The following is a 22,310-nucleotide window of genomic DNA, read 5'->3' as shown; positions in this document are numbered from 1 at the left end:
TCGGCACGGCCACTCATCTTCTTCCCTCGGACATTATGCTTCTGGAGTCCGTTCTCCGGCGGGCGGACAAAAATCGCCGATTATGCGTTCACGCGATGAGACTCCAGTATTACCTGGCCGACCGTTTCAAATGTCCTTTAAAAAGGGTCACTGTTCCCTGGTTCAATTCCGCTGAATACGTAAAGTGGAACGCTTCGTCGCCACTGTATTAGGTTGCCGCACGTGAAACGCCATATGTTATTTTTCTCTTCAACTTCGAACGCTTGTTTCGAACTGCTTTTTAACTATTAAACTACTTTTTTCAGTACTTCGTACGTTTCATGAGAATGGCCGCCAGATGAGTTGTCGCTATTTGAATGCCACAGTTTGTTTAAATTGGTTCAGAGGCTAGAAATTTCTCACATCCTGTTTCTTCTAAAGATGCTTTATTATTTTTGTGCAGAAGAAACTTGAATTTTCTTTTCTGGAGACGAGGAGATTTCGTCAATGTTTTTAAGATTCAAGAAACTGAGTGATTAATTGATTTGCATAAATTTTTAATGTATCTGGATGGTGATGTTTTTAATTAACAAGATCCTCGCTACCAATCACAGTTTCGAGGTTTTAGAACACAGATGCTCTTAGGACTCACAATCAGTTTAGCAAGGTATTCTAAGTAAGTTAAAGACAAGGATCATCCTCTAAGTAATATTATTCCAGATCTTCGCGCTCTGCGGCAACCTGGTTCTATGGCTCGGAAAACTTTTCACAAATATTAAGCTACCCCCTCCGCTCGCTGGCACAAGTCGTCCTCTTCATTACGCTGTTAGTAAGTTTTCAAGCGGCGTTTGTTAAACTGTCTTACCGTCTCTGCGGAATAACAGTTTTTAAATCAGTTATAGCTTACGAATCATTGGATCTTACGGCATCATCTAGAAGAATATAGCATACGCAGTAGGTACATAGAGACGCGCAAAATAAAATTCAAGCTAAAAATACAAGGAAATTTTTACGTGGAACAGTAATTTCTTTGAAAAGGTCCTGCTGCACTTCGATCATCTTAAGGGTGCAATGTCCTCGATTTAGAGTCGATCGCGTTTATTTCGAACTCGATACCGCAGGTCCTTGATGCGAAGGTTAAAAAATTTACGACCCCGAAACGTCGAGCACGTGGATTCTATTTAAAGTCTCTATCCAGATAGGCGATATCCTTATAAATCTACCGATTCGTGATTCGCACTGTTTTCCTTTCGCGAGTCCGAAAGCTTTTCGAGAGAGCGGTAACGATCACGGATAGCGATCCACCACTTCAGACAGAAATCCATCAGACTGATACGGTAAAATTTTTCACCGCGGCCGATAAGTAATCTCGTTAGTGGTTCCCGTGAATTTCGTGGTCGCGATTTATCCGGCCCTTAATTCTCCAACGTTTGCGCAAACGATGAAAAACGCGGCTCTTTAACGTGTCGAGCTATGTAGATTCTACAGAAATTTCCTTAAGAGGAGTACTCGACATTATTCGTGGATCACTTTCGAATGTGAAAAATTATTTCAGGTCAAAGAACCTTTTAATAAATTTTCCGACTTTGTACGCTGTCCTCGAAATGGATAATTTAGATTTTCAATTATTATTTCTAGTGGACTGCAGATTAAATGCAATTATGCCGGATGCAAGGGTTTGAAACACATTTAAGTAAACATATTACCAAAATACAAGGAAATTTTTATTTCATTCATAATTGCACACATCTTTCAATAAATGCAAGAAACATTTCTCTGAATCAAAAATTTGAATTTGCATAAACATTCGCAATTCAGTCGCTAATAACAGCAGAGATACTTCACGGCGTTAAGTTTCCTCGAATGCCCTATACGTATGCATACTGGATAAGTGTATACGCATGGAGATGACATTTGTCAGTAGGTTTCAGAATTTATTTATACTTAACGCGTGCGTGTGCAGAATTCAACAAAACAAATGTTTTCCTAAAGAGTCGATAAAGTTTCTACATATTTTGTTTAAAATCTCTCGAAGCGTTCATTGTTAGTACCATTATTCTCTAGCGTACGTGAAGTCGCATAGGTAGTGTTCCGGCATAATCTGCCAGCGCTACATGCCACGGCAGATCTACCCTTATACGCATAAATGCTGATCGATTGTTTATAATTAATGGCATGCCTGACTAATCCCTGTAATCGTACCATTAGATCAACTATTAATGCACCGTACCGAGCTGCAGTCCGCATTGTGCTCCGGCAACAATATAGTTATTACAATAATGAACTCGTTGTCGATGTATATTACGGTAGTGTGAGTGTGACACCAGCATCCCGCGATTAGTACAAAGTATTTGTTAATAAATAACGAATTATAAATTGAACAGAGCGATTATCGTGAACTTTATTCAATCGGTTCCTTTGATTATCGTACCGGTGATAATTTAACAATGTTCCGGTGAATGTGTACATTTGCAAAAATTTTGCAATATTGCGAATACAAATCGGAACGTGTGTCAATGGAATGGTCAATGGATTCGCGAAGGTCTCGCGAAATGGAATCCACGCAAGTATTCATCGTGGTTGGCAAAATATTAATTTTGCCTTGAGGAAAACCAGAAAAAAGACGCTCCATTGTAATATTCATCAACAATACAATCAACGAACAGAAAAGCAGCATTATTCTCACAAGTAGTCAATTACGGAAGGACAGAGGAAGGCTACCATGAAGGAAGTGATTAGATTATAACAATTTCAGAGAATTTTCGCGAATGGTCGCACGTCACGGCCGAGAGACCGCGATTGATTTGCAAATGCGATTGATTAATTTAGCATTAGAGGGTCAAGTTTTCTGCGCGATCGGGCTCGGACATGCATGTGTTAACGCGAGCACACGGACGCGCTCGGCTAAATCTCTGTTCCACTCTATAAGCCTTGCCCGGTGCCTCAATGGTGTTGATTGCTTATCTGAATATGCATAATCGCGACGATAATGACAGCGCTCGGCCAAACTTCGGATGCGTCGCGCATATGTAACTAGAGAGCAATTCCCTTATGCCATATCTACAGGATCCGATCACGGACAATGCTGCCAGTTGTTATGGGCGCGTTTAATCGATTCAGCAGTTAACGTTGAAATTGGCGCTCGGTGTCGTTCGATTTTGTTCTGTTATCAATAGGAAATGCCAGTCGATGATTCGAGATGTTACAAATTAGTGTGTATTAGGAGTCTAGAGTTGGGTTTCCAAGCAGCGTATTCTTAAGCTATAATATCTACAATATAAACACTGCAAGGCTAGCTTGCGCGGTTTCTTCGCCAAGTGTTTACCGAGTGAACATGATTTGTAGGTGGAACTAAGAGGAACTAGCGTGAAACGAAGATATTTGTGGGACCTCGATTATCAGTCAATTAGTGATATTATTCACTTCTCTTGGACATTGATTTTACTTGAAAGATTTTGCACGCAATGCAATTAAAAAATAATAATATTAGTCAAAACTTTATTCCAACCCCATGGGTTAGTTTAAATCTCTGTCACACTTCCGGTGCAGGCACGCGCAGGACGTTTTACGTCCAAACGGTCAAGTACACTTCCAAATATGAACGCGTGTTTTCGTGAAATACGAGCAGTAAGGGTGAGCAACGACCACTGCAACATTGTCGATTTAAATGTAACAGTATATATCAAACGGTGGGCGTGACGGGTCGAGCTTTTGTAAAATAACCCCCATTCACTGTTCGAGTCTGCTTAACCAGAGAATCCAACCTTAATATTTTAATATCTTCTGCTAGAGTAATTCATAAAGTAATGTAACATCGTCAGTTTAAATAATTTAAACATAGACTCAGTTTAATTCAAAAAGTAACAACGCAATAATTATTTGAACGGCGCATAAGGTTTAACCTCACGCCTGCGTACTATTTTTTTCTGACCATACATTCTGAAAACAATTTTTATTTTCTATTACCAGAGATTGAACGATTGCAGTTTATCTTGTAAAGAAGATTTTGACCAAAGAAAAATCCATTTGAATGAACTCACTACGAGCTAACGAATTACTCTTTCTATACTGTAATACCGTTCGTCTCCAGATTATCACTTTAAGATCACTAACACTAATCAAGCACTATTTAACTGTACGCGGAGCTTAATTAAATTTAATTGAATTAAATATAAAATATTCTGTCGTTAGCTCGAAGCAAACAATCTACGAAGGAGAGCAGAAGACAGAAACGTTACCATAAAATGCACCGCAAAGTATCTAGTAATTTCTCTTCAGACGAGAATGCCCCGCTCCAACAAGGTCCCAAAGTATACAAAATTGCGCTTTGGAAGGGCAGCACAAGTTTGAAGCGGAATTCTCACTTAAGTCTCAAGTGGAAATCTACTGCGCTGGAATTCCAGATTTCGAGGACCAATTTCACTCGCAATTTTACGGCGAAGGAATCTATAAGATCCTCGTTCCAAGTGGAATCCTTATACAGAACGGAGGGATGTAACATCGGAGTCAGGGAAAGAATTTTGCCGTTTACAACCGTGGGATCCCCGTTTCAGACCTTAAGTAGAACTCTTATCTATAGGTCGGCCACTCGGCTGATTTACGACGATAGTTTTCGGGGACAAAAAAGGGTTTCGAATTTGTTAAGCACGACTTTCTCTTAAAACCAAAGAAATGTAAATTACAAACTTGCATTAGCGTTACGCCGCCGTATTGCCCGAAGGCTTTTCCATGTATCCCGCCGCTTAAAAGTTTTGAACACCCTTCGTTCCAGTCTATATATCGCGAGGGTGAGTTTAAAAATGTTCCGTTGAATCATGCTGGAAGGAATTCGTAAAAACGTTTGATTTGAATCTCAAACTTCTGTAGAAGATTGATTTCAAATTCAAGTATCTCTTAAAAATTCAAATTGACGTCAAACATTTATTTGGAGTTTATTCTGACTGTTAGTATAAGTATGCAGTGTCTATAAATATCTACAAGATGTCTTCGAAACTACAAAAATAACAAGTCATAAAACAATCTGAACAGCGAAAAATATAGAGATTCTTTTGTATCGTGCAGTGTCGAATTAGTATGAATCTACGCACCGCGTTGACGAGTTGAACAAATTCCAGCCGTGTTGAAAAATAAAGAATTTTCAATTTAAATTGCAAAGATCTTTAAAGGAATTTCATTTAAATTCCATTTTCGAAAAACTCAAATTAAAATTCTCCGGCTCTCGGTGGAAAGCACTGGAACGCCCTTCGGTAAGCAAAAGAAACGTTACCGCGTCGTTAGTGGGTGTCTAGTGGCAATGGAAGAAGGTAATTCGACTATTTAAATAACGCTTGTTCCACCGTGGCCTGTAACGTTATTTACATGATGATGGTACACGAACTATTTAGCGGAATTTATGGCCGCGCGTGCACCAACTTCTGCTACCGGCACCCGAGACATTCGATGCCGCTTCATCCCCGGAGAGATTTCGCTGGAATTCCATTTTCCAAATTACTCCGGAAACATTTTAATTCCTTTACAACGTACATATCGCGGCAAACACGCGCCGATTAAAAAGAAAAAAGAAACGAAAAAAGGCGCTTTCGATCACCGTTACGAGGTACGCGCGATCGTTCGCGGCGCGCGCAACAATTTTCATAAAAATTGGAAAAGTTAATGGCGAAACTTCCGGGCTAATGACGCAAGTTTTTTTCGATTGGCCGCCGAACGTTTGAACGGAAGCAAAAGTTGCTTAGTCGATAAAGCAATTTAAATTTCAAGCAGAGAAATGTTTATGATAATTTCTTGCGGATTTCGATCACGGTATATCACGTTCTAACGGTTATTTTAAATGTCTCAGTGTCAGAGGTAGAGTAGGATATGTCGTTGGATTCTGAATTTCGAGAAATAGGATCTTGAAACCTCTAAATAAATATATTCGGTCTGGACTTCTGGGATTGACATTTCTTTGTTAACGAATATTGTCACTGTGCATTCGACTACGATCTTGTACTGTTCATTGGGACTGCAACAATCGGTTATGGGGCTTAACAGTCATTATTGCAGATTAATATGGAGCGATCGACAGTGTCAATTAACCGATTACACGTTCCTCTATATCGTTCATTTATTCGGAACAATTTGCGTGAATTTCGATCGATTACAGGCCACGCGATTGCAGGGAAATGAAATTATTTAATTACGAGCGTTAACGAGGGACGATGATGGACCGATCGAGCGGTGTTGGATCTTGCTGCCCGAATACCTTTGCATTCACGAGTGAGGCCAACGAATTGAATTTCTGTTAGAACAAGCTCGGTAGACGTCACGGTACCATTCGGACAGGCATCCTTGCGAGCGAAGTTATAATAAATTCAAAGCGAACGAGGACACGACGCCGAGCACCGCCGCGATTTTGCATGGAATATTCCACATACAAATTCAGAGCGGCGCATTCAGCCAGTCTTAATACGTAAATGCGTGTGTAAAACAAAATGTAAAAGCAACCATCGCGAGGGACGAGCCCCTTCGTACCTCCACCGCTATTCGTCGAACCCCGTACAATGAGGAATATCCCTAGCGTTCGGACCCAGAGTAAGTTCCTAATTTTATTTGGAATCAGACGAATTCAAACGAAATAATATCTGAACGTTTCAACCTGACTTTTTAAACAATTGAAACGACTTAAACGGTTGTTTTGATGAATGTTTACTTATTTGAGAAGAAATTTTACTTTATTCTTATTGTTAGACCTTGAATTTTCGTGCTTGTTTCGGTAAAAAATTGGTACTTATTTTCTTATTTTTTTTACGGTTATTTGTCTTTTTGCTGAATCTTTGAGACGGCGTTGTCGACTAAGTGGCTCTATTGATCCTTCTTTTTGTAGTCACCATTGCTTCACCTTTACACGATCAACGCTAGTTTTACATATTCACGAGTCACGCGTTGCCAAAATTTGATATCCTCCATTTAAAAGTCAGAAGAAGTCCTTTTTAAGGAGGAATAGTAAACCAAATATGTTAAGAGAGGCGAGCGATAAAATTTAAACAAAAGCGGCGTAACAATTATAAATGGTAAAATTCGAATGACGATGCGGACTTCCGGAAACGACATTTAGTCACCGGTAAAATAGAATACGTAATTAATTATTCTGGGGATAATAATATTCCAAAGTAATTGCTGGAAAAATAAGAAGATGGATTGCTATTTGCATGGAGATAATTAATTACCCCGGGCTATTATTAAGACGCGCGTCAAGAGCAGTTGAGGACTTAACGAACAGATTTTCGATCTTTCGGTTTTAATTTTCTTGAATAAAATATCTAGTAGATTCACAATCCCTAAAGATATTTCTTCTAAAAATAATTTTATTTTGTAATATAAATTACAAATGACACTTGTGTAAAATGACTTGAAATATTTAAAAACGTTCATAACTTTGAAATGTTCCACGGTCTCAATCAGTTATACCGTTAGTTGCAACGTGTTTGGTAGCCAACGGCGGTCATATTAAAGCAATGTCATAAATTAAAGTTGTTCAGTCTTAAATTTTATTGCACTACAAACATATTCAATCTTTGATTACACATGCGCCATATTCAATTCATTTAATATGACTATATAGTATGTACATTTAATATCGACGTTCGTAATATTTTATTGTGTTGCCAAAGTATGAAGCAAGGCTTACCCATTTTGTTATTAATTTCGCTTTCCAAATATATAATTAAAAATAGTTAATGGTACTCGCCACCTTCTACAATGATCACGTTAACGGTAGTGGTATTTTGGTATTAGTTGCTTCTCGATCAAACATTCCATCTAAACGAGCACATAATGTTAGTTCATTCTAATCGCGCGATAAAGCGAATTGCGTTTGCGAATACTGCTTCTAACTATCTATTGTGTCCTTAAAATCCATTATTTTGGCAGTGGAGAATTTTCTATAAACACACTATGAAAATATAACAATATGCAATTTTTACGTCGCAAATTTAGGAAATATTTTACCTTTAAATTATTGATTTCAGTAGTTTTTACACTGCGATAAATTTCTCATAATTTCATTATTCCTTTTGAGCCAGCCTGTATAATACAGCATCCCATTTGCATCCTCCTCGATAAAAGCTTGTCCCCGGGAGAACTTTCTCGAATTTTCCAGCGTGACACTAAAAGTTTTTCCGATCGTGATTCCTCGGGAAGATTTAACGAAGTACGAAACGCCTCTTGACTCGATGCCGGCCAAACATCATTTTTGCGATCTTCCTCTCCGAATGCTGCTAACGAACTCAGCCGAGAACAACTCAGATTCAGGGAACATCACGGTGGAATGCAAACTCAAATCCCTTTGTGGGACGCCTTTAATAGGGTTCCGCATCAAATCACTCATATTATTAGTTTTCCTGAATCTGTTCTTTTATCTGGAGAATGTTAGATTCTTTTTACTTAACACTTACCTACTCATGAATCTAACCTTGGAACAATTGACACGGCTAATCTTAGATTATACAAAGCAATGTTTTTTTACTACTGTATATTTCTTGCTCAATTCGTTATATTTATTATAAGAAATACGAGCGTGCAAATACGTTTTATATTCACTGTGCATATCCCATGTCTCAGTTTAAAGATCACCGAGGTAACACTGATCCGTGGTAGTACGAATGACTCAGCTGACACTAATCAGAGGTAAAATGATTTCACTAAACCTGATATATGTACGTTATGGTCACATAATAAATCAACGTTATTTTCTAGTTATTTCTTCTGTTACGGTGCGTCTGTGATGCAATTGTTGAACGACAGTAACGCGCGAGTAAACATTGGTCCAGTGCTAATATGGACTGCGAAGGATCGTCGAACGTTGTCAAGAGTATGTACGCACGTAGGTCGGGACTTCTTTGAAGGAAGAATTATGGACTTTTCCAGAGTTTCTGTTACGAAATTGGTAGGGGAAACACACTGTCAGTCGCGTCCATTAAGACCTAGATCTTTATGGGCTATTACGTCACGACAGGATCAACGGGTAGCACAATTTGGTAATAAATTATATTTCAAATAAACTTATTCCAGAACTGCATAATTAGGCAAATATCCTCGGCCATTTTGCGTTCCCGATGACGCAATCGCGGAATAAATAAATTAGCATTCAGGAATTAACATCTTGCGTTTGAATGATCGAAGCAAACTGTACCTATATTTGCAGATTTGACGATAATATTAACCTGGCGGTGATTTTCTATAACCATTTGGTACGTTTATGGAGGCATAATAACAATTACGGAAGCGTTAACTTTCGGTATTAAAGAGTTCCGCTTGTTCAACCAGCCAATTACCATCGCTTAAAAGTTTCGAATCAATTATTCACCGAAAAGCGAACACACTCTGCTGCCATTTATTTGGTACTACACCGGAGTGGGTTGTACAGCTTTTCAGGAAAGTAAACTGCCGTCATTTTCGACGAAAGTTACCCGCAACTGGACCTAATAGAAACGCTGGTCCATCAATCGTAAAGCGTTACGAACCGCTGAAAAATATTTGAATACCCCGAACGTGACACGCCGATCTCTCATTCTCACAAACTTGAATTCCTCGAAACTGCTTGGTAGCACGTTGTTATTCTTCGTGTGGTAGCAACACCGTGAAATATTGTCCTTTTTCGTTGGCACGATATAATCACGGCATAACGAATTTTTTTTCCGGGATTTTTGAAAACGTATGCGTTTCGCGTACGCGTCTCCTGGCCCTGAATAAAAAAGCCGCACACAGTGGTTCGCTTAATCATCTTCCTAACCCCGTGCAGCATTCCATCCACGAGAAGCCGTTCTGCGTGTTATTGCGTCCGCATCCTATGGATCCGATTTGCCCCTGAAATTGTGCCCATATAGGGTGAAGCTTCTAGTCCAGACAACGTTGGATCAAAAAGATTGAGACAATGGGGATTAAATTGGACCGAAATGGACGGCTAATGTTGCCCAAGAAATAATCTCGATAGAGGCGTCGTACACCTCAAGGTTGCCGGGGTGTCCTCTAATCTGTCCAACGGACTCTTCCATTTTATCCTCCTAAAAAGAGCGACAATAGGTTAACTCTGGACGGCCAAAGAGGTTCAGCGAAGCTTCGAATAGAGCAAAAAGTACATGGTCTAGGTGTATATGTATATCTATATATCAAAGTGTCGTTTGGAGGCAAAGCAGTCGAGAGAATAAATGGCGGACTCGCGGATAAACAACGATCTTTTCCTTTGGTGGTCCATCACCAAAGGCGTTCGCTGAATTGGCTGGCCGGTCGGCAAAAGAAGCGGAGCATTAATTTTCTTGGAAGAAAAGAAAAAAAGGGAAGATTGGTGGACACATCGTGTTGTCCGTTAACGGGCACGTGTCATCGTAATTCTTAGAATTCACGGACTACGTTTACCTTTCGTTCCGTGGTGTCCCCTTCCTTCGTGTCTCCCGGCCTCGTCCGACGTCGAGCCTTACCGATGCGACTGTGGAGGTCGGAGCAGGGGCAGAGACAGGTGCGAGAAAGAGAAGCGGGACCGATCCGACGAATTCGGAGGCTGGGCAAACGGCCGGGTATAAAACAGTTGATCGCCGGCGAAGCCAGCATCAGTCACGCTTAACTTCGCTTTCCTGCTCGACACAAGCTGCCAACATGAAGGTAAGCGCCACTTTTTCCTCATCCTTTCTCTTTCCGTTCTGTTCCGTTCCGTCCTGGCCCCTCCTCTCCGCGACACCACGTATCTTTTTCCATCACACTTTTTTCCCCCATGCTAGTTTTAGTTTTTTTCCACTGCTGTTGCCCCTTGTCCTATGACTCTTCTAGCAGGAGAACTAGCTTTTGCAATATCCGCTGGGTTGCTTTGATAAGGTTCAGTACACGAGTGTAGCATTCGGGGTAGCCTTTGCGTTAATATTCATATGTCATTAGGCGTTTATCTTAAACAATTCGTTGAGTAACTTTTTATACTCTGGATGATATACTCGAATCATGTGTAGTGGCTCAATCCGACGGAGTACGGTTTCGTTACATTTTATTGTAGTAGGTGCAATTAACACAACATCGCGTTTACAGATACACGACACATTACGAAATTCAAATTTCCATAATTACATTCTATTTTCGACTGTTCGAAGTTATTTTGCAGCTAATGCATTTGCTGTAAAACAAGTTCGTGAGTGTGTAAATATATTTCGTTATCACTCTATATTCGTTGGTACATCACGATTCAGAAAATGTACAGCAGATTATTTAATCACTGGTTCCAACAGTGACACGAATTAGAGAGATGCATAATACGGTTTCAAGTAGGTCCGTAAACGCAGATTTAAGTGGTTCAACGATAATTTCGGCAGCCTCGATGAAACGGGGATAATCCCTGGTTGGCTTATTCTCCTTACGTGTCGCAGGACACGTCCGTGAATTTTACGGGGAACAAACCGAGGAAAGGTGCGCCCGGTTGTGGACGTGTTTCGAATTCAAGCGTGCTGTTTTCTCAAATTAGATGTACCCGTGGCGTATTCTACCAGGTCGATCTTCGACACGGCACCGCAGCAGCGAGCCTTCCTACAGGCGCGCGATAACTCGAGTAGTCGCACGCGGTGAAACTTAATGAGCCGCGAAAGACGTTCAGCCTCCTTATAGTTATGCTCCTAAATGCTCTTGCTCGGCGTTAATCGCCGACGACGGTCCAACACGGTACTCGAATTATGGCACCACGCGTTTACGGTTATTACATTAGGTTTTTCTTGTAAGTGGATTACGCCGTCGGAACAGGGGCAACGCATATTCAGAAGATTTATCCATTTATAAATAGTAGACGATTGTTTCAAGCTGTGTATAGCGAATAGTTAAAGTAGGTTAATGAGGTGTTTCGATTATCTAGAGCCTCGTAAAAATTCTTCGTAGGATGAACAGTTTCCGCTTAACAGCGTGATCTTTTAATATTATTGCAGTATAAATCTGGTTGTGATTCTCAATCGTGTCGATGTAGAAAGTGCTGATTGTGCGAATATTGTAACAAGTGACGAGATGTAATTACGAGACCAATAGACCGTAGCAGTTGAATAATTTTAACAGATTATAAGATTCTGCATTACACACTGGTATCGCTTTGAAACAAAGTTTAGATAATCCATGCCTGAAAGTGCACCCGTAAAAAGCTCTCTTTCACGAGAGATCACCATTTGGGGGTCTGTTTGAGTATTTCAATAATATTAACCGTGAACACGGCTAGCCTTTTTCTGCTACGAAAAGTTTCATTTCGTCAAACGTTGCACATCCCTGGCGCGCCCATGCTATTCGCCTCGAATTCTGCCCTCTTGTTTACTTTGTTCTTCGTGAGGTTTGCTCTAGCATTGACGCATGAAGGTTTCCATTTCATGGTTCGGATTTGCGTCGCGAAGAAAGATTCTATCGACGTTGGTCGAGATCGAAACATTCCGTCTAAATTTCCAGTCGGAGGTAAAATCGTTTGTTTCGTCATCACTGACGGTAGTATTTGGCATTTTTTTTACCATTTTATTATGTCGGCCTTCAATTCTCAGTCATTGTATATTGCAGTTAATTTACACATGAATTTGTACTGCACGTAATTGAACAATCAATACTTGAAACGTTATTATAGAAATATTTTACACTGGTAGTGTGCATAAACGTGTCGGCAGAAAATATTTCTGAACCATAAAACTTATGGCGTGTTAATTCCGAAAAACGTCCCTTTCCGACAGATCGATCAGATGGTGCTATCGTTGATATAACGATCAGTTACGGAATCCTTAGAATACGGAAACGTTCCATGATATTTAAATTTTATAAATAGATGTTTGCTTTTGAAATTATAGCGTATAGAACGTTGTGTAATATCTTAATGTTTGTCCGAAATTGCTAGCGAGACTCATGGTGTCATGAAGGTCAACAGTGAAGTTATTGACAGAGCTATGTAGCTTCTGCCCGCTTAACAAAAATGTTTTTCGTGACGAGCATCGTTCGGTGTTTGGTAAAAAAGCGGAAAAAGAGGCGAAAAGGTAAAATTTATTTGCGGGAGTGAAAGGCGTTAGGAAGCATTCCTCGATGGTAACGGCCGTGATTGCGTCATAGGGTTTACGTATGTACGTGTGCCGCATACGCCGGCGTTGGCATCGATTCTGTAATTTTATCGACGTTACGGTCTTTTAAAGAGCCGTGTAGTAGACAAATATTCCCAATCAGACCTGCGACTCTTAGTTGCGCGGGAATTATTGTTGCGTGGGCGCCGTCGTTCGATCTATTCTCGCTTCTTGTCCGTCCAGACGGGATTTTGAAAATCCTTCCAACGGTCGAATGATCGATGAGGACGGGTTTCGAAGACCGGAACACATCGAAGGAAAAGGCTGGAGCAAAACGTGGTGTAACATATGTATGTATAATATTGCAATCACTTTCTCCTTAGCAGGGGGATAAGAATGTGGGGTAATGGAACTCGTGACATTATTATAGCAACCGCGATGTGGTAGGGAGGAACATGAACTCTAGACATGTATAAAGGGGTCCATAGTCAGTGAGACAGATACATACTTTTAGCTTCTTGGATTACGTTGATGTGGCTATGATAATTTTCTTTCCTCTTGGATCAATCTTCCTTGTCGTTTTCCTCATTCGCTGTAAGTCAATACTCCGGTTACGTTTCTGCTTCTGATTATTATTAGTTAGAATTGATCGGTGACAAATCTAAAAGCAGCGGAGCATACGGAAATCAGTCATTTCACGTGTAACAACGTAATATCAACAACAACACTGGCGACATAGGCCTTTAAGCGCACAGAACCAAGAATGAACCGAAGAGGTCGAAGAGTATCAGATTTATATCATGGGTCGTTCTTCACCGTGGTGACATTGGTCATGTATATTCTTGATAAGTCTAGGTCGGACGCTTTGAAAATCCTTGATGGCGCGAATCGTATACCAGAGACGAATTATAATGTATGCCGTCCGACGACAATTTGTCCATACATAACTGTACGACAGATATTTAACGCTTCCCCATCCCCTTGGCCTTGGGCCACTTTAAAAACGACGAACCACTTAGCGGCGAGAAGCCGATAAATCGGCCAACACGATGTAGCTGTTCCCCCCTTTTGTGGGATACGCGAATCCGTGGCTGAAAGTATAAAGTATAGAGGATGAGCGCCTCGTCGGGAACGAGTTCATCCTGCGTGGATGGAACTTTCATCTTCTTAAGATTTAGTTGGGATAAGGAGATCCCAAACAAATATACAGATGAAAGATACTCTGGTCCAGAAAGTTGCCACGAACTGAAAAATTCAACTGAGAGATTGATGGTCTGATGTCCACCGTAACCAAAATGTTGCCGGAGTAATTTTAAATAATCTACCCCGAAAAATGATTTCCAAGCAAAAGAAGATGAAATAAATTTTCAATACAATCTGCAGGATTGAAATGTGCTGCCATTTTTATACATTAATTCCATTAAGTTTTTGTCGAAAAGGAATAAAAATTCGGCAATTTTTTAATCGGTTAGTCCAGTCATGGATAATATTGCCAATAAAACACTCATTGTTGTTAAATTCTGGGGTTCAATGTATGGATTCAACTCCTAAGGATTGAAAAAATAGAATGTTGTTGTTATTTTACACTGGAACACACATTTTAAACTAATTAGTGATCCAAAGAGACGAGAGCAACTATAATGTACGACAGTCGCGTTGAATACACAACAAGGTTCCGAATGTCCGTTTATTTTTTGTCCGTACCTCGTAATATTCTAGTAGAACGGTAATTACATACAGAACGAACAAGGACGACTTCTTGCAGCATTCTTGGAGAACAGCGTTGCGCAGGATCGTTTTAACTCTGAATTGTCGGCGTCTAATCCGGTTACGCGTGTGGATTAAGTGTGTAGAACAGGATCGGTCGGGCTAAGCAGCGGTTGTCTCCTAAGTCTAGATTTCGCCCGCCTTGGGTACACGCACCGAGCCTTCGTTATGCGTCGGCCGCGAAGCAAATTTGCATTAAGTTCGGATTAAAAGCCAGGTTAAATCTAGATCGGATCCCGGTTAGATCAGTGGAATATTAAATTTCGATATTATCAGTATCTGGACTATGTAGCGAAGTGGGGGTCTTGGCTCGGGCTCTATCAGTCCCGAGAGCCACTTAACTCGGAATCGCATTACTAATTGCATCCTATTAACTGTCCACAATCAGATTCACGATCTTCTATTCTGTTACACGCTACTCGACCTTCCACTTGACGGGACAAACTTATCCCCGCTCGACAAGGATAACTGTCGATGTATCAATCGGTTTAACTGCGGAAACTGGTACTTAACCAGATCAATCCTCTTTCCGTGTCGCGCAATAGTTAAAAATCCCCAAATCAATGGTCAAAATGTCAATCCCTTCGTATCTGACTTATTGTCGAAAAATATAAAGAAAATTATACAATACCTACTATGGCGTCAAATTAATTCGTTGAGAAAGTTCAAGTTCAGTTCCGTTCGAATACGGAAACCGAAACTTTTAAACGACAGTGTATCCGTATCATTGATCAGTTTCGGTGAATCTATAGAGGTGATTAAAACAACCAGTTTACAGAACGTACCGTCGATAACAACCGTGGAATGTGTGTACATATACGCGACACTGGGAACAACGCGGTGAATTTCTCACCGAGCCGATACGTATATTTTTTTAAACCGCTTTCATTCTCTCGTGCGAGTAGAGCATATTTTTCGAAACTCGGAACCGGTTCCCGCTTGACCCTGTTTCAATGCTCGAGAATCCATCGACCGTGTCTTTCTTCTCGATTTTCCCGGTTCGAATAATTTTTCGAGGGAATAAAGGACGTTTCTGCTGCAAGTGACAACCTCGCCGGGGCTAAATTATTCTTTCTGGCTACGTTGCCGGGGCGACTACATCGGGTATTCCTATTTCTTACGTTGATACGAACACAGCGCTGTTGACTCCGAACTGCCAATCCACCCCTTTTGTTTCGAACTTTTTCGATCCTTGAAAACGTCGGTCGGATCTTCCGCAACGATGCCAGTTTCGCGGTTGCCTAACAAAGCCGTAAATTGGAATTTTCTGACAGCTTTTACCGATCCATTCTTTCACTTTATACTAAACGCGTATCCTTATCGATTCCTTAATATTTCCACGTTCCCAATATCTTCGTTCACAACATGATAATTGTTCACAGCATTGCCTCGTTAAATGCTATTTGTGCAAACCTGCTGAAACACGTGTATCGAGCATGGGTCGTGTTTTTCTTCGTAGGATTGAAGTTTTTTGCGGTTTTCCTTAAAAATGGAAGGATATTACACAGGTTGCGTTAGGGACACGAACAGCGAGGGAACTCTGTACTTTGTTCCAGACTGAAAAAGGTGCTCGTAGATTATTCAGATAGAAATCGCGAGATCGCCGCAAACACTTTCAACCCGAAATTTTGCAAAGTAAAGGGAATTACCTCCCCTGCGGCCGAGAAGCTTGGAACTCGATTATGCAGGAGCCGTTTGATCTCTGGGGCAAAGATATCGCCGTGCCTCTCTGGTCGCGTGACTATTCGGATATCCTGTTGCACGCCTGGCGCAACAGTCACGCAACGAGTTTCATTTCTCCGGTGACCACGGCAAAAAAGCGCAGCTTTGCGTCGCCTGCAACTCTAAACGTTTCATGACTTGAAATCACTACGGTTGAGTCAAGAAAACTTTGAATAGCAACATTAACAGGTTTAAAAACAATCTTTAATTTCGTTACTTCTGTGTAAAAACGGTTTCACTGGATTACTTTGAATGAATTAAATTACCCTTAATTCCGTATTGCGGGGGGTTAAGGTATCGTGGAGTCGTGGAGCGCACCCCTTGAAAGGAAGGATCGCGCGGGCCAATTTATAGCAAGAAGAAAGTAATCCCTCGCCGTCGCGATCCCATTCCAACACCGCGGAACGATAACGATTTCCCAAAGGCTCTCGGTTTTTGTTATTAGCCTCGCCTTAAGGGGGGGGGGGGTTGTTCGTCGCTCGGCGTTACAGCGTCGCGCGCGGCCTTATCTCGAGGATACACTTTATAAAAGACTTCCGATTTTCTGCCCGTCGGCGAATGTAGGTCGCTGTTGTTTTCCTCGCCGTGGTTGCCTGCGCCCTGGCAACCGAGAAGTACACCACCAGGTACGACAACGTCGACTTGGATCAGATCCTGAGGAGCGAACGTCTTCTGAAGAACTACGTAAACTGCCTGTTGGAACACGGAAGCTGCACCCCCGACGGCAAGGAGCTTAAAAGTAAGTCGACGTGCAAGTATCGGTTAATGCGAGCACGTTACTGACGCCTCCTACTTGCTGGATCGCGGGGAAACGTTTTTTTTAGAAATTTCTGTGGTCTGTTTTTAACGCGAGTGAATAATATTTTCGAGTTGCTCTGTGCAAATAGAAACAAAGCCACGTACGAGACCTAACCGTCGACGCGATGGTTCTAAAACAACTTAAACGAACCAGCGGCCAACGTCGTTGATGGAAAGTTTGCGGGTTGCCACGCGGTACTAGACCACTGTCAAACATTGGACGAGGGTCAAAGTCGAGTGAGTCGGGCCGAAAAAGAAGCCGGATTGCAAGACCGCAGCTTCCCGGGTCGGCCTTCCGCCACCGTTCACCCAACCAGCCCTTGTCCGACCTCGTTCGAGACCTCCATCCCCTGGGAACCGGCTAGTGTTTCGTAGCTCGCGCGTTTCCACAGTCGAACGCACGGAAAGACGAACCGTCTCTCTGCTATCTTCAATCAAGACCGTTTACACGCACGGTTTCTTGATAAACGAGCCACCACGGCGAGAAGAATCGCGTGATTCCGATTGATTCACCGTTTGGGGAATCGAATGACGGGTCTCTCGAGAGAACGTTCCACGAGAAGACGTGTTTCTGGGGCGACGGTGTATGTGCACCTGAGATTCGTCGCGTGGAAACCGGAGAACTTGGAACGCGACGTTAAAAATTTACTCGACATTCTTAGGAGGATGTTTATCGCTTATTGAGAAAGATACTGCAAAGATTAAGAAGGGATGAACTGTTGTATAAAATAATTCTCCGAAGTATCAATTTTCCACGATAATTACATAGGTAGTGAAAAGCAGAAAAGTTCTAGTAACACTGTTATCTCAGTTTCAGAGGGGATGAGGGTTTACGTTCGGTTTACGGTTCCAGGTGGCAATAGTTTGTGCGCTTATCGATGCATCGCTACCTGTTGGTTGCAGTGCACTTTTTAATTCAAGCACGTTTCACACTTCTAGAAATGCATTAAACATAAAGATTTACGAATTCTGCTAGTTACATATTCCACAGACCTTCATCATTCAGAACGATTATTCGTTCCTGAAAATTTTATGAATAGCTTAGGTGAACTAGTAGAAAGATCTTCTAGCGAGACCAATACTAACGTAAAAAAGCTCCTTATTACTTATGTAATGATTCTTCAGTGAAAAATAGCTCTTCGCCGTACGCCGTTCGTCTCGGAACGAGCTGTCATTAGCAGCGAAGACGTACCCGTTAAAAAGATGGCTACCGTTCTATCTTGCTCCCGGTTAACGGCGTACCCGCGGTTATCGCGAGAGAGCTAGTCCCCAGGATATCTTAATTGAATCGAAAATTATTTCTCCACTGGAGCGGCGGCTAACGAATCGCCGCGGGACACGAGAGCGTCAATATAGAATATTTATCGCGTCGGTGATTATTCTTTCGGATTATCCGACAGGGAAGCGTTCCGCGGCAACACGGCACCTCGGCCGGCTGTGGGATTAAGCTCGGGAAAGATTTTAACGCTCGATGGAAATTTTCATCGCGATCCTCGCGAACTGGTGTTATTCGAGCCAGGGGGAACATCGAACTCCGATCGAATTTAATCCTAAGCAAAATTTTGCCCGAGAACCGCAGGGGTTTTCGACTCGAGGTTAATAGGAAATTAATTCGAGGATAACTTTCAACGGCGTCGCGATTCGGTACCGAAGTCAAACGGAATTAAACACACGTATCTAGATTCTCAAAAGTGGACTTTACGAAATCCACCTCCTTTATTGCTTACCTAAAAGACACGTTGCTTGGAACTGGCAACGTGATTGTACTGACCACTAGACGCGATTATGCGATCGTTGATATACGATTATAGGTAATTTAATTTTCTTGAAATTTTAAACTGTACCGCGTTGCATAGAATTTTTGTTATATCTAACGATCCAGAGAGTTGCATTTTTGAACACGTTCCAATTTGGACCACGTCCAATCAATTATCAGGACCCTACTACCGCTCGACAAAAATTGTAATCTAATCTAACAATTTGCAGACAGATCGTATTTTAACGACTCCGTCATCGGGTCACCCACTGACAGGACGTATTTCACTATACTATTGACAGCGACCTTCTCGTAAACGTCAACTGGTATCACCACATCAGGACAGATTTCCTTCTTGATCTTTTTCACTTTTGCCCGGTCTGTTGACCATAGCGAAACGTGCGATGGACGGCGATACTTTGTCAGGGAAATATAGTCCTTGTCTCGGAGAATTCACGAACGATGCGCTCGGTCGTACTGACCAGAGCAGCTGGGGCAAATGACGTCCGGCAAAAAAACGTCAGGCGAACACGGGGGCTGCGAGAAGACTTCGACTCTGTAAACCTCCCTCGCTTCCTGTGTTCGCAGAAGTAACGTATTTTATGAACTTCGCCCTACAGAGATCGATATGGCTATGGGGAGCGTCATATGGGAAAAATTATAATGTCGGGTCGTCTTTTCTTTGCATCCGACTCTGTTCTTAAACGTCCACTTACATATATCAGGGTATATTGGCAAAATGACGTGTGGATATTACTCCTTTTTCCGTTTTGCGCGAATATTCGATGTTAAATAGTTCCTTTAGTGTTCCTTAATTATTCAACTTGAAACAGCTGAATGGAAAGTAGAGCCACAAGGTCGTTTGAGGGATATCATTTTATTGTAAGGGATTCGAATAAATTGGATCTTCTGCATCTCAGTTTGTTTGGAATTTATTTAGGAAATGTTGGATGTCAAAGATTTTTGTCTGTTTTATATAGTATATTATCCTTAATAATGTTTATCGTATTCCCGAGTGTTCTCAAAAGTTTAAAATAATGAAGATGATATGATTAGTTTGAGTACTACACAAGCGAGTTAAGGGCAATTCATTAATCTTCTTAATTATTTAGAAATTACACTGCACTTTTTCTTCTATAATTCAAGAGAATTAAATGCTCTAATAATTATCAGGAAAAATCACATTACCGTCGAACTCGGCAATTAACACAGTTTCACCGTAATTCATTCTCATCCCTAGTATCTATAGTCACTTTGGCAAATTCTTTATCGCTTTCTCTGCCCCTTCTTTCTTGGAATCCCTAAGGTATTGTTGATTACGCGGGAAGTAGGGTTCACTCGAGCGGGTCGCCTCGGCTGGAATAAATAAGAAGTACGGCTGCTCGAATAACCTATTTAAAAGCACTTCGTCATATTTCCATGTTTTCTGCCAGAGAATGATGAGCGATGAGACAACCGCCGCCATGTTAAAGTGCTGGAAACGATAAATCTGATCGATACGTTCGTACTTTGACGTGGTAATCAGCTCGTGTTGAATATTACCGTTCCGACACATACATATTTGATGTACGGAAATTCCATTTAAATATTAAAATATTGACATAATCATTGGTGAGAAAACATGAATCCTTAAAAGAACGAAGGAGTTTCAATATCTGGCTTTTACGAAAGTATGCTGAAACATTGAAATTTTCAGGAAGACCTGCAATGTAAACACCTACCTAAATACACTGGTCGCGTCTAATAAACGTTCGATTTGATTTCAGAATCCCTACCGGACGCTTTGGAAAATGGGTGCAGCAAGTGCAGCGAGAAACAGAAGGACGGAAGCGAGAAGGTCATCCGGTTTCTGATTAACGAGGTACGCTCACCCATAGGTGGTCCGCGTTCACAGTCACTTTTCCGTGGCTAATTAGACGCGAATTTGCTACGAGTCGCGTACCACGAACCGTGGTCCAACCAGGGACACACACGTCGGCCCACTTTGAATGCCGTGGAACTGGTTTGACTTTCACGGGACGCTCGGCGTCGATTCGACCCTCGGACTCTGTGAACTTTCCTCCACGGACCAAATAATTTCACGCGGATCACCCTTACCTTGTAACTTCACCCAGTCCGACCGACTTTCCACCCTCTCAAGGGATCACAGCGTTTTTCGCTTAAATCCGTTTACACTGACATTTCGTCGATTAACTTGGTCGATGTTAGTTTGCTGCTCCCTTCGTTTTTCTCTCTTAGTCCTCTCCTTATTGGCTTTTTCTTTTCTTTATATATATAAGGAATTCATTATGTCGAATTAGTCTAAAACAATTCTTCGTTACAATTTCAGAGACCAGAAACGTGGGAGAGACTACAGAAGAAGTACGATCCAACTGGCGAGTACACGCTCAAGTTCAAGGATGAGGCCAAGAAACACGGAATCCAGTTGTAAATAGTTCACAGCGTGTGTTTCCCTCTACAGGGTATCTAAGAGTCAGGCTCAAAACGGATACAAAAAAAAATTCTTTGCTCCCATCTAATTACTCTAATTTGTACTCAAGTTGAAACATGATGAAAATATACGTTGCATCGTGTAAAACATAAAAAACAGAACTATTCCTTCTGTATCAAGAATTTTTCGATTGAATGCTTCTGCGTTAAGCGCATCAAGCGAATCAACTAGAGAAAGAATTTAAACCCAAGCAAGCTGATGCGACGGAAGTAGTTATTGCGGAGTCTACTGTAAACTCACCTTAATTTCTTCGTCTCGCTACCTGGAGGGAAGAAAACGGAAATCGGGAAAAAGAGAGTCTTCGAAGATTCGTTCGTTCCAAGGAGAGTACAAACGTCCGGAAAACAAAGAGAAATCCTTCGTTTCGTCACGTAGCCCGTATTCCAACCTCTTTCCTTTCTTCTTCCTCCTAAGGTTGTATCACGAGTGATTGTTTCGCGTTCGACATAATCGAACCGCTTTCACGGTCGACGGAAGTATTGAGACTGCGAGTCGGTTGATTTAATATCAAATTGGAAAAATCCTCCGAGTCAATCCGGGGATTTGTATGCACTTTACGCATCCCGAGTTATTCCCATTTCCGACGAAAATTTTCCGTTATAGTTACCCCCAACATCACTAGTCGGCAAGTTGTGTCTGGATCGCGATTTCTCAATAAACAACCCTTTCGTTTCCTGCGAGCGATATTTACTTACCGGTAGAAAATGTGATGAAAAGAAACACATGTTTAAAGCTTCTTCTGTAATCGTTACATTGGATAATAATAAACTTATCC

At 41.4% G+C, this 22,310-nt stretch overlaps 1 protein-coding gene across 1 annotated transcript; it reads left to right on the top strand.

Annotated features, from left to right (window-relative positions):
- The first annotated feature begins 10,529 nt into the window (after positions 1 to 10,529).
- LOC107193334 (ejaculatory bulb-specific protein 3-like) lies at positions 10,530 to 21,631 on the top strand. Its single transcript, XM_015582741.1, has 4 exons — positions 10,530 to 10,614; positions 17,055 to 17,229; positions 20,811 to 20,905; positions 21,374 to 21,631. Exons 1-4 carry the CDS (start codon positions 10,609 to 10,611, stop codon positions 21,473 to 21,475), a joined length of 378 nt encoding a protein of 125 aa, XP_015438227.1. The 5' UTR covers positions 10,530 to 10,608; the 3' UTR covers positions 21,476 to 21,631.
- The last annotated feature ends 679 nt before the right edge of the window (positions 21,632 to 22,310 follow it).

The sequence above is a fragment of the Dufourea novaeangliae genome, unplaced genomic scaffold (assembly GCF_001272555.1).
Source record: "Dufourea novaeangliae isolate 0120121106 unplaced genomic scaffold, ASM127255v1 scaffold7, whole genome shotgun sequence".
Taxonomy (NCBI): domain Eukaryota; kingdom Metazoa; phylum Arthropoda; class Insecta; order Hymenoptera; family Halictidae; genus Dufourea; species Dufourea novaeangliae.
Note: the sequence above shows the minus strand (reverse complement) of the source record. Positions and strands in the feature narration are given on the sequence as shown.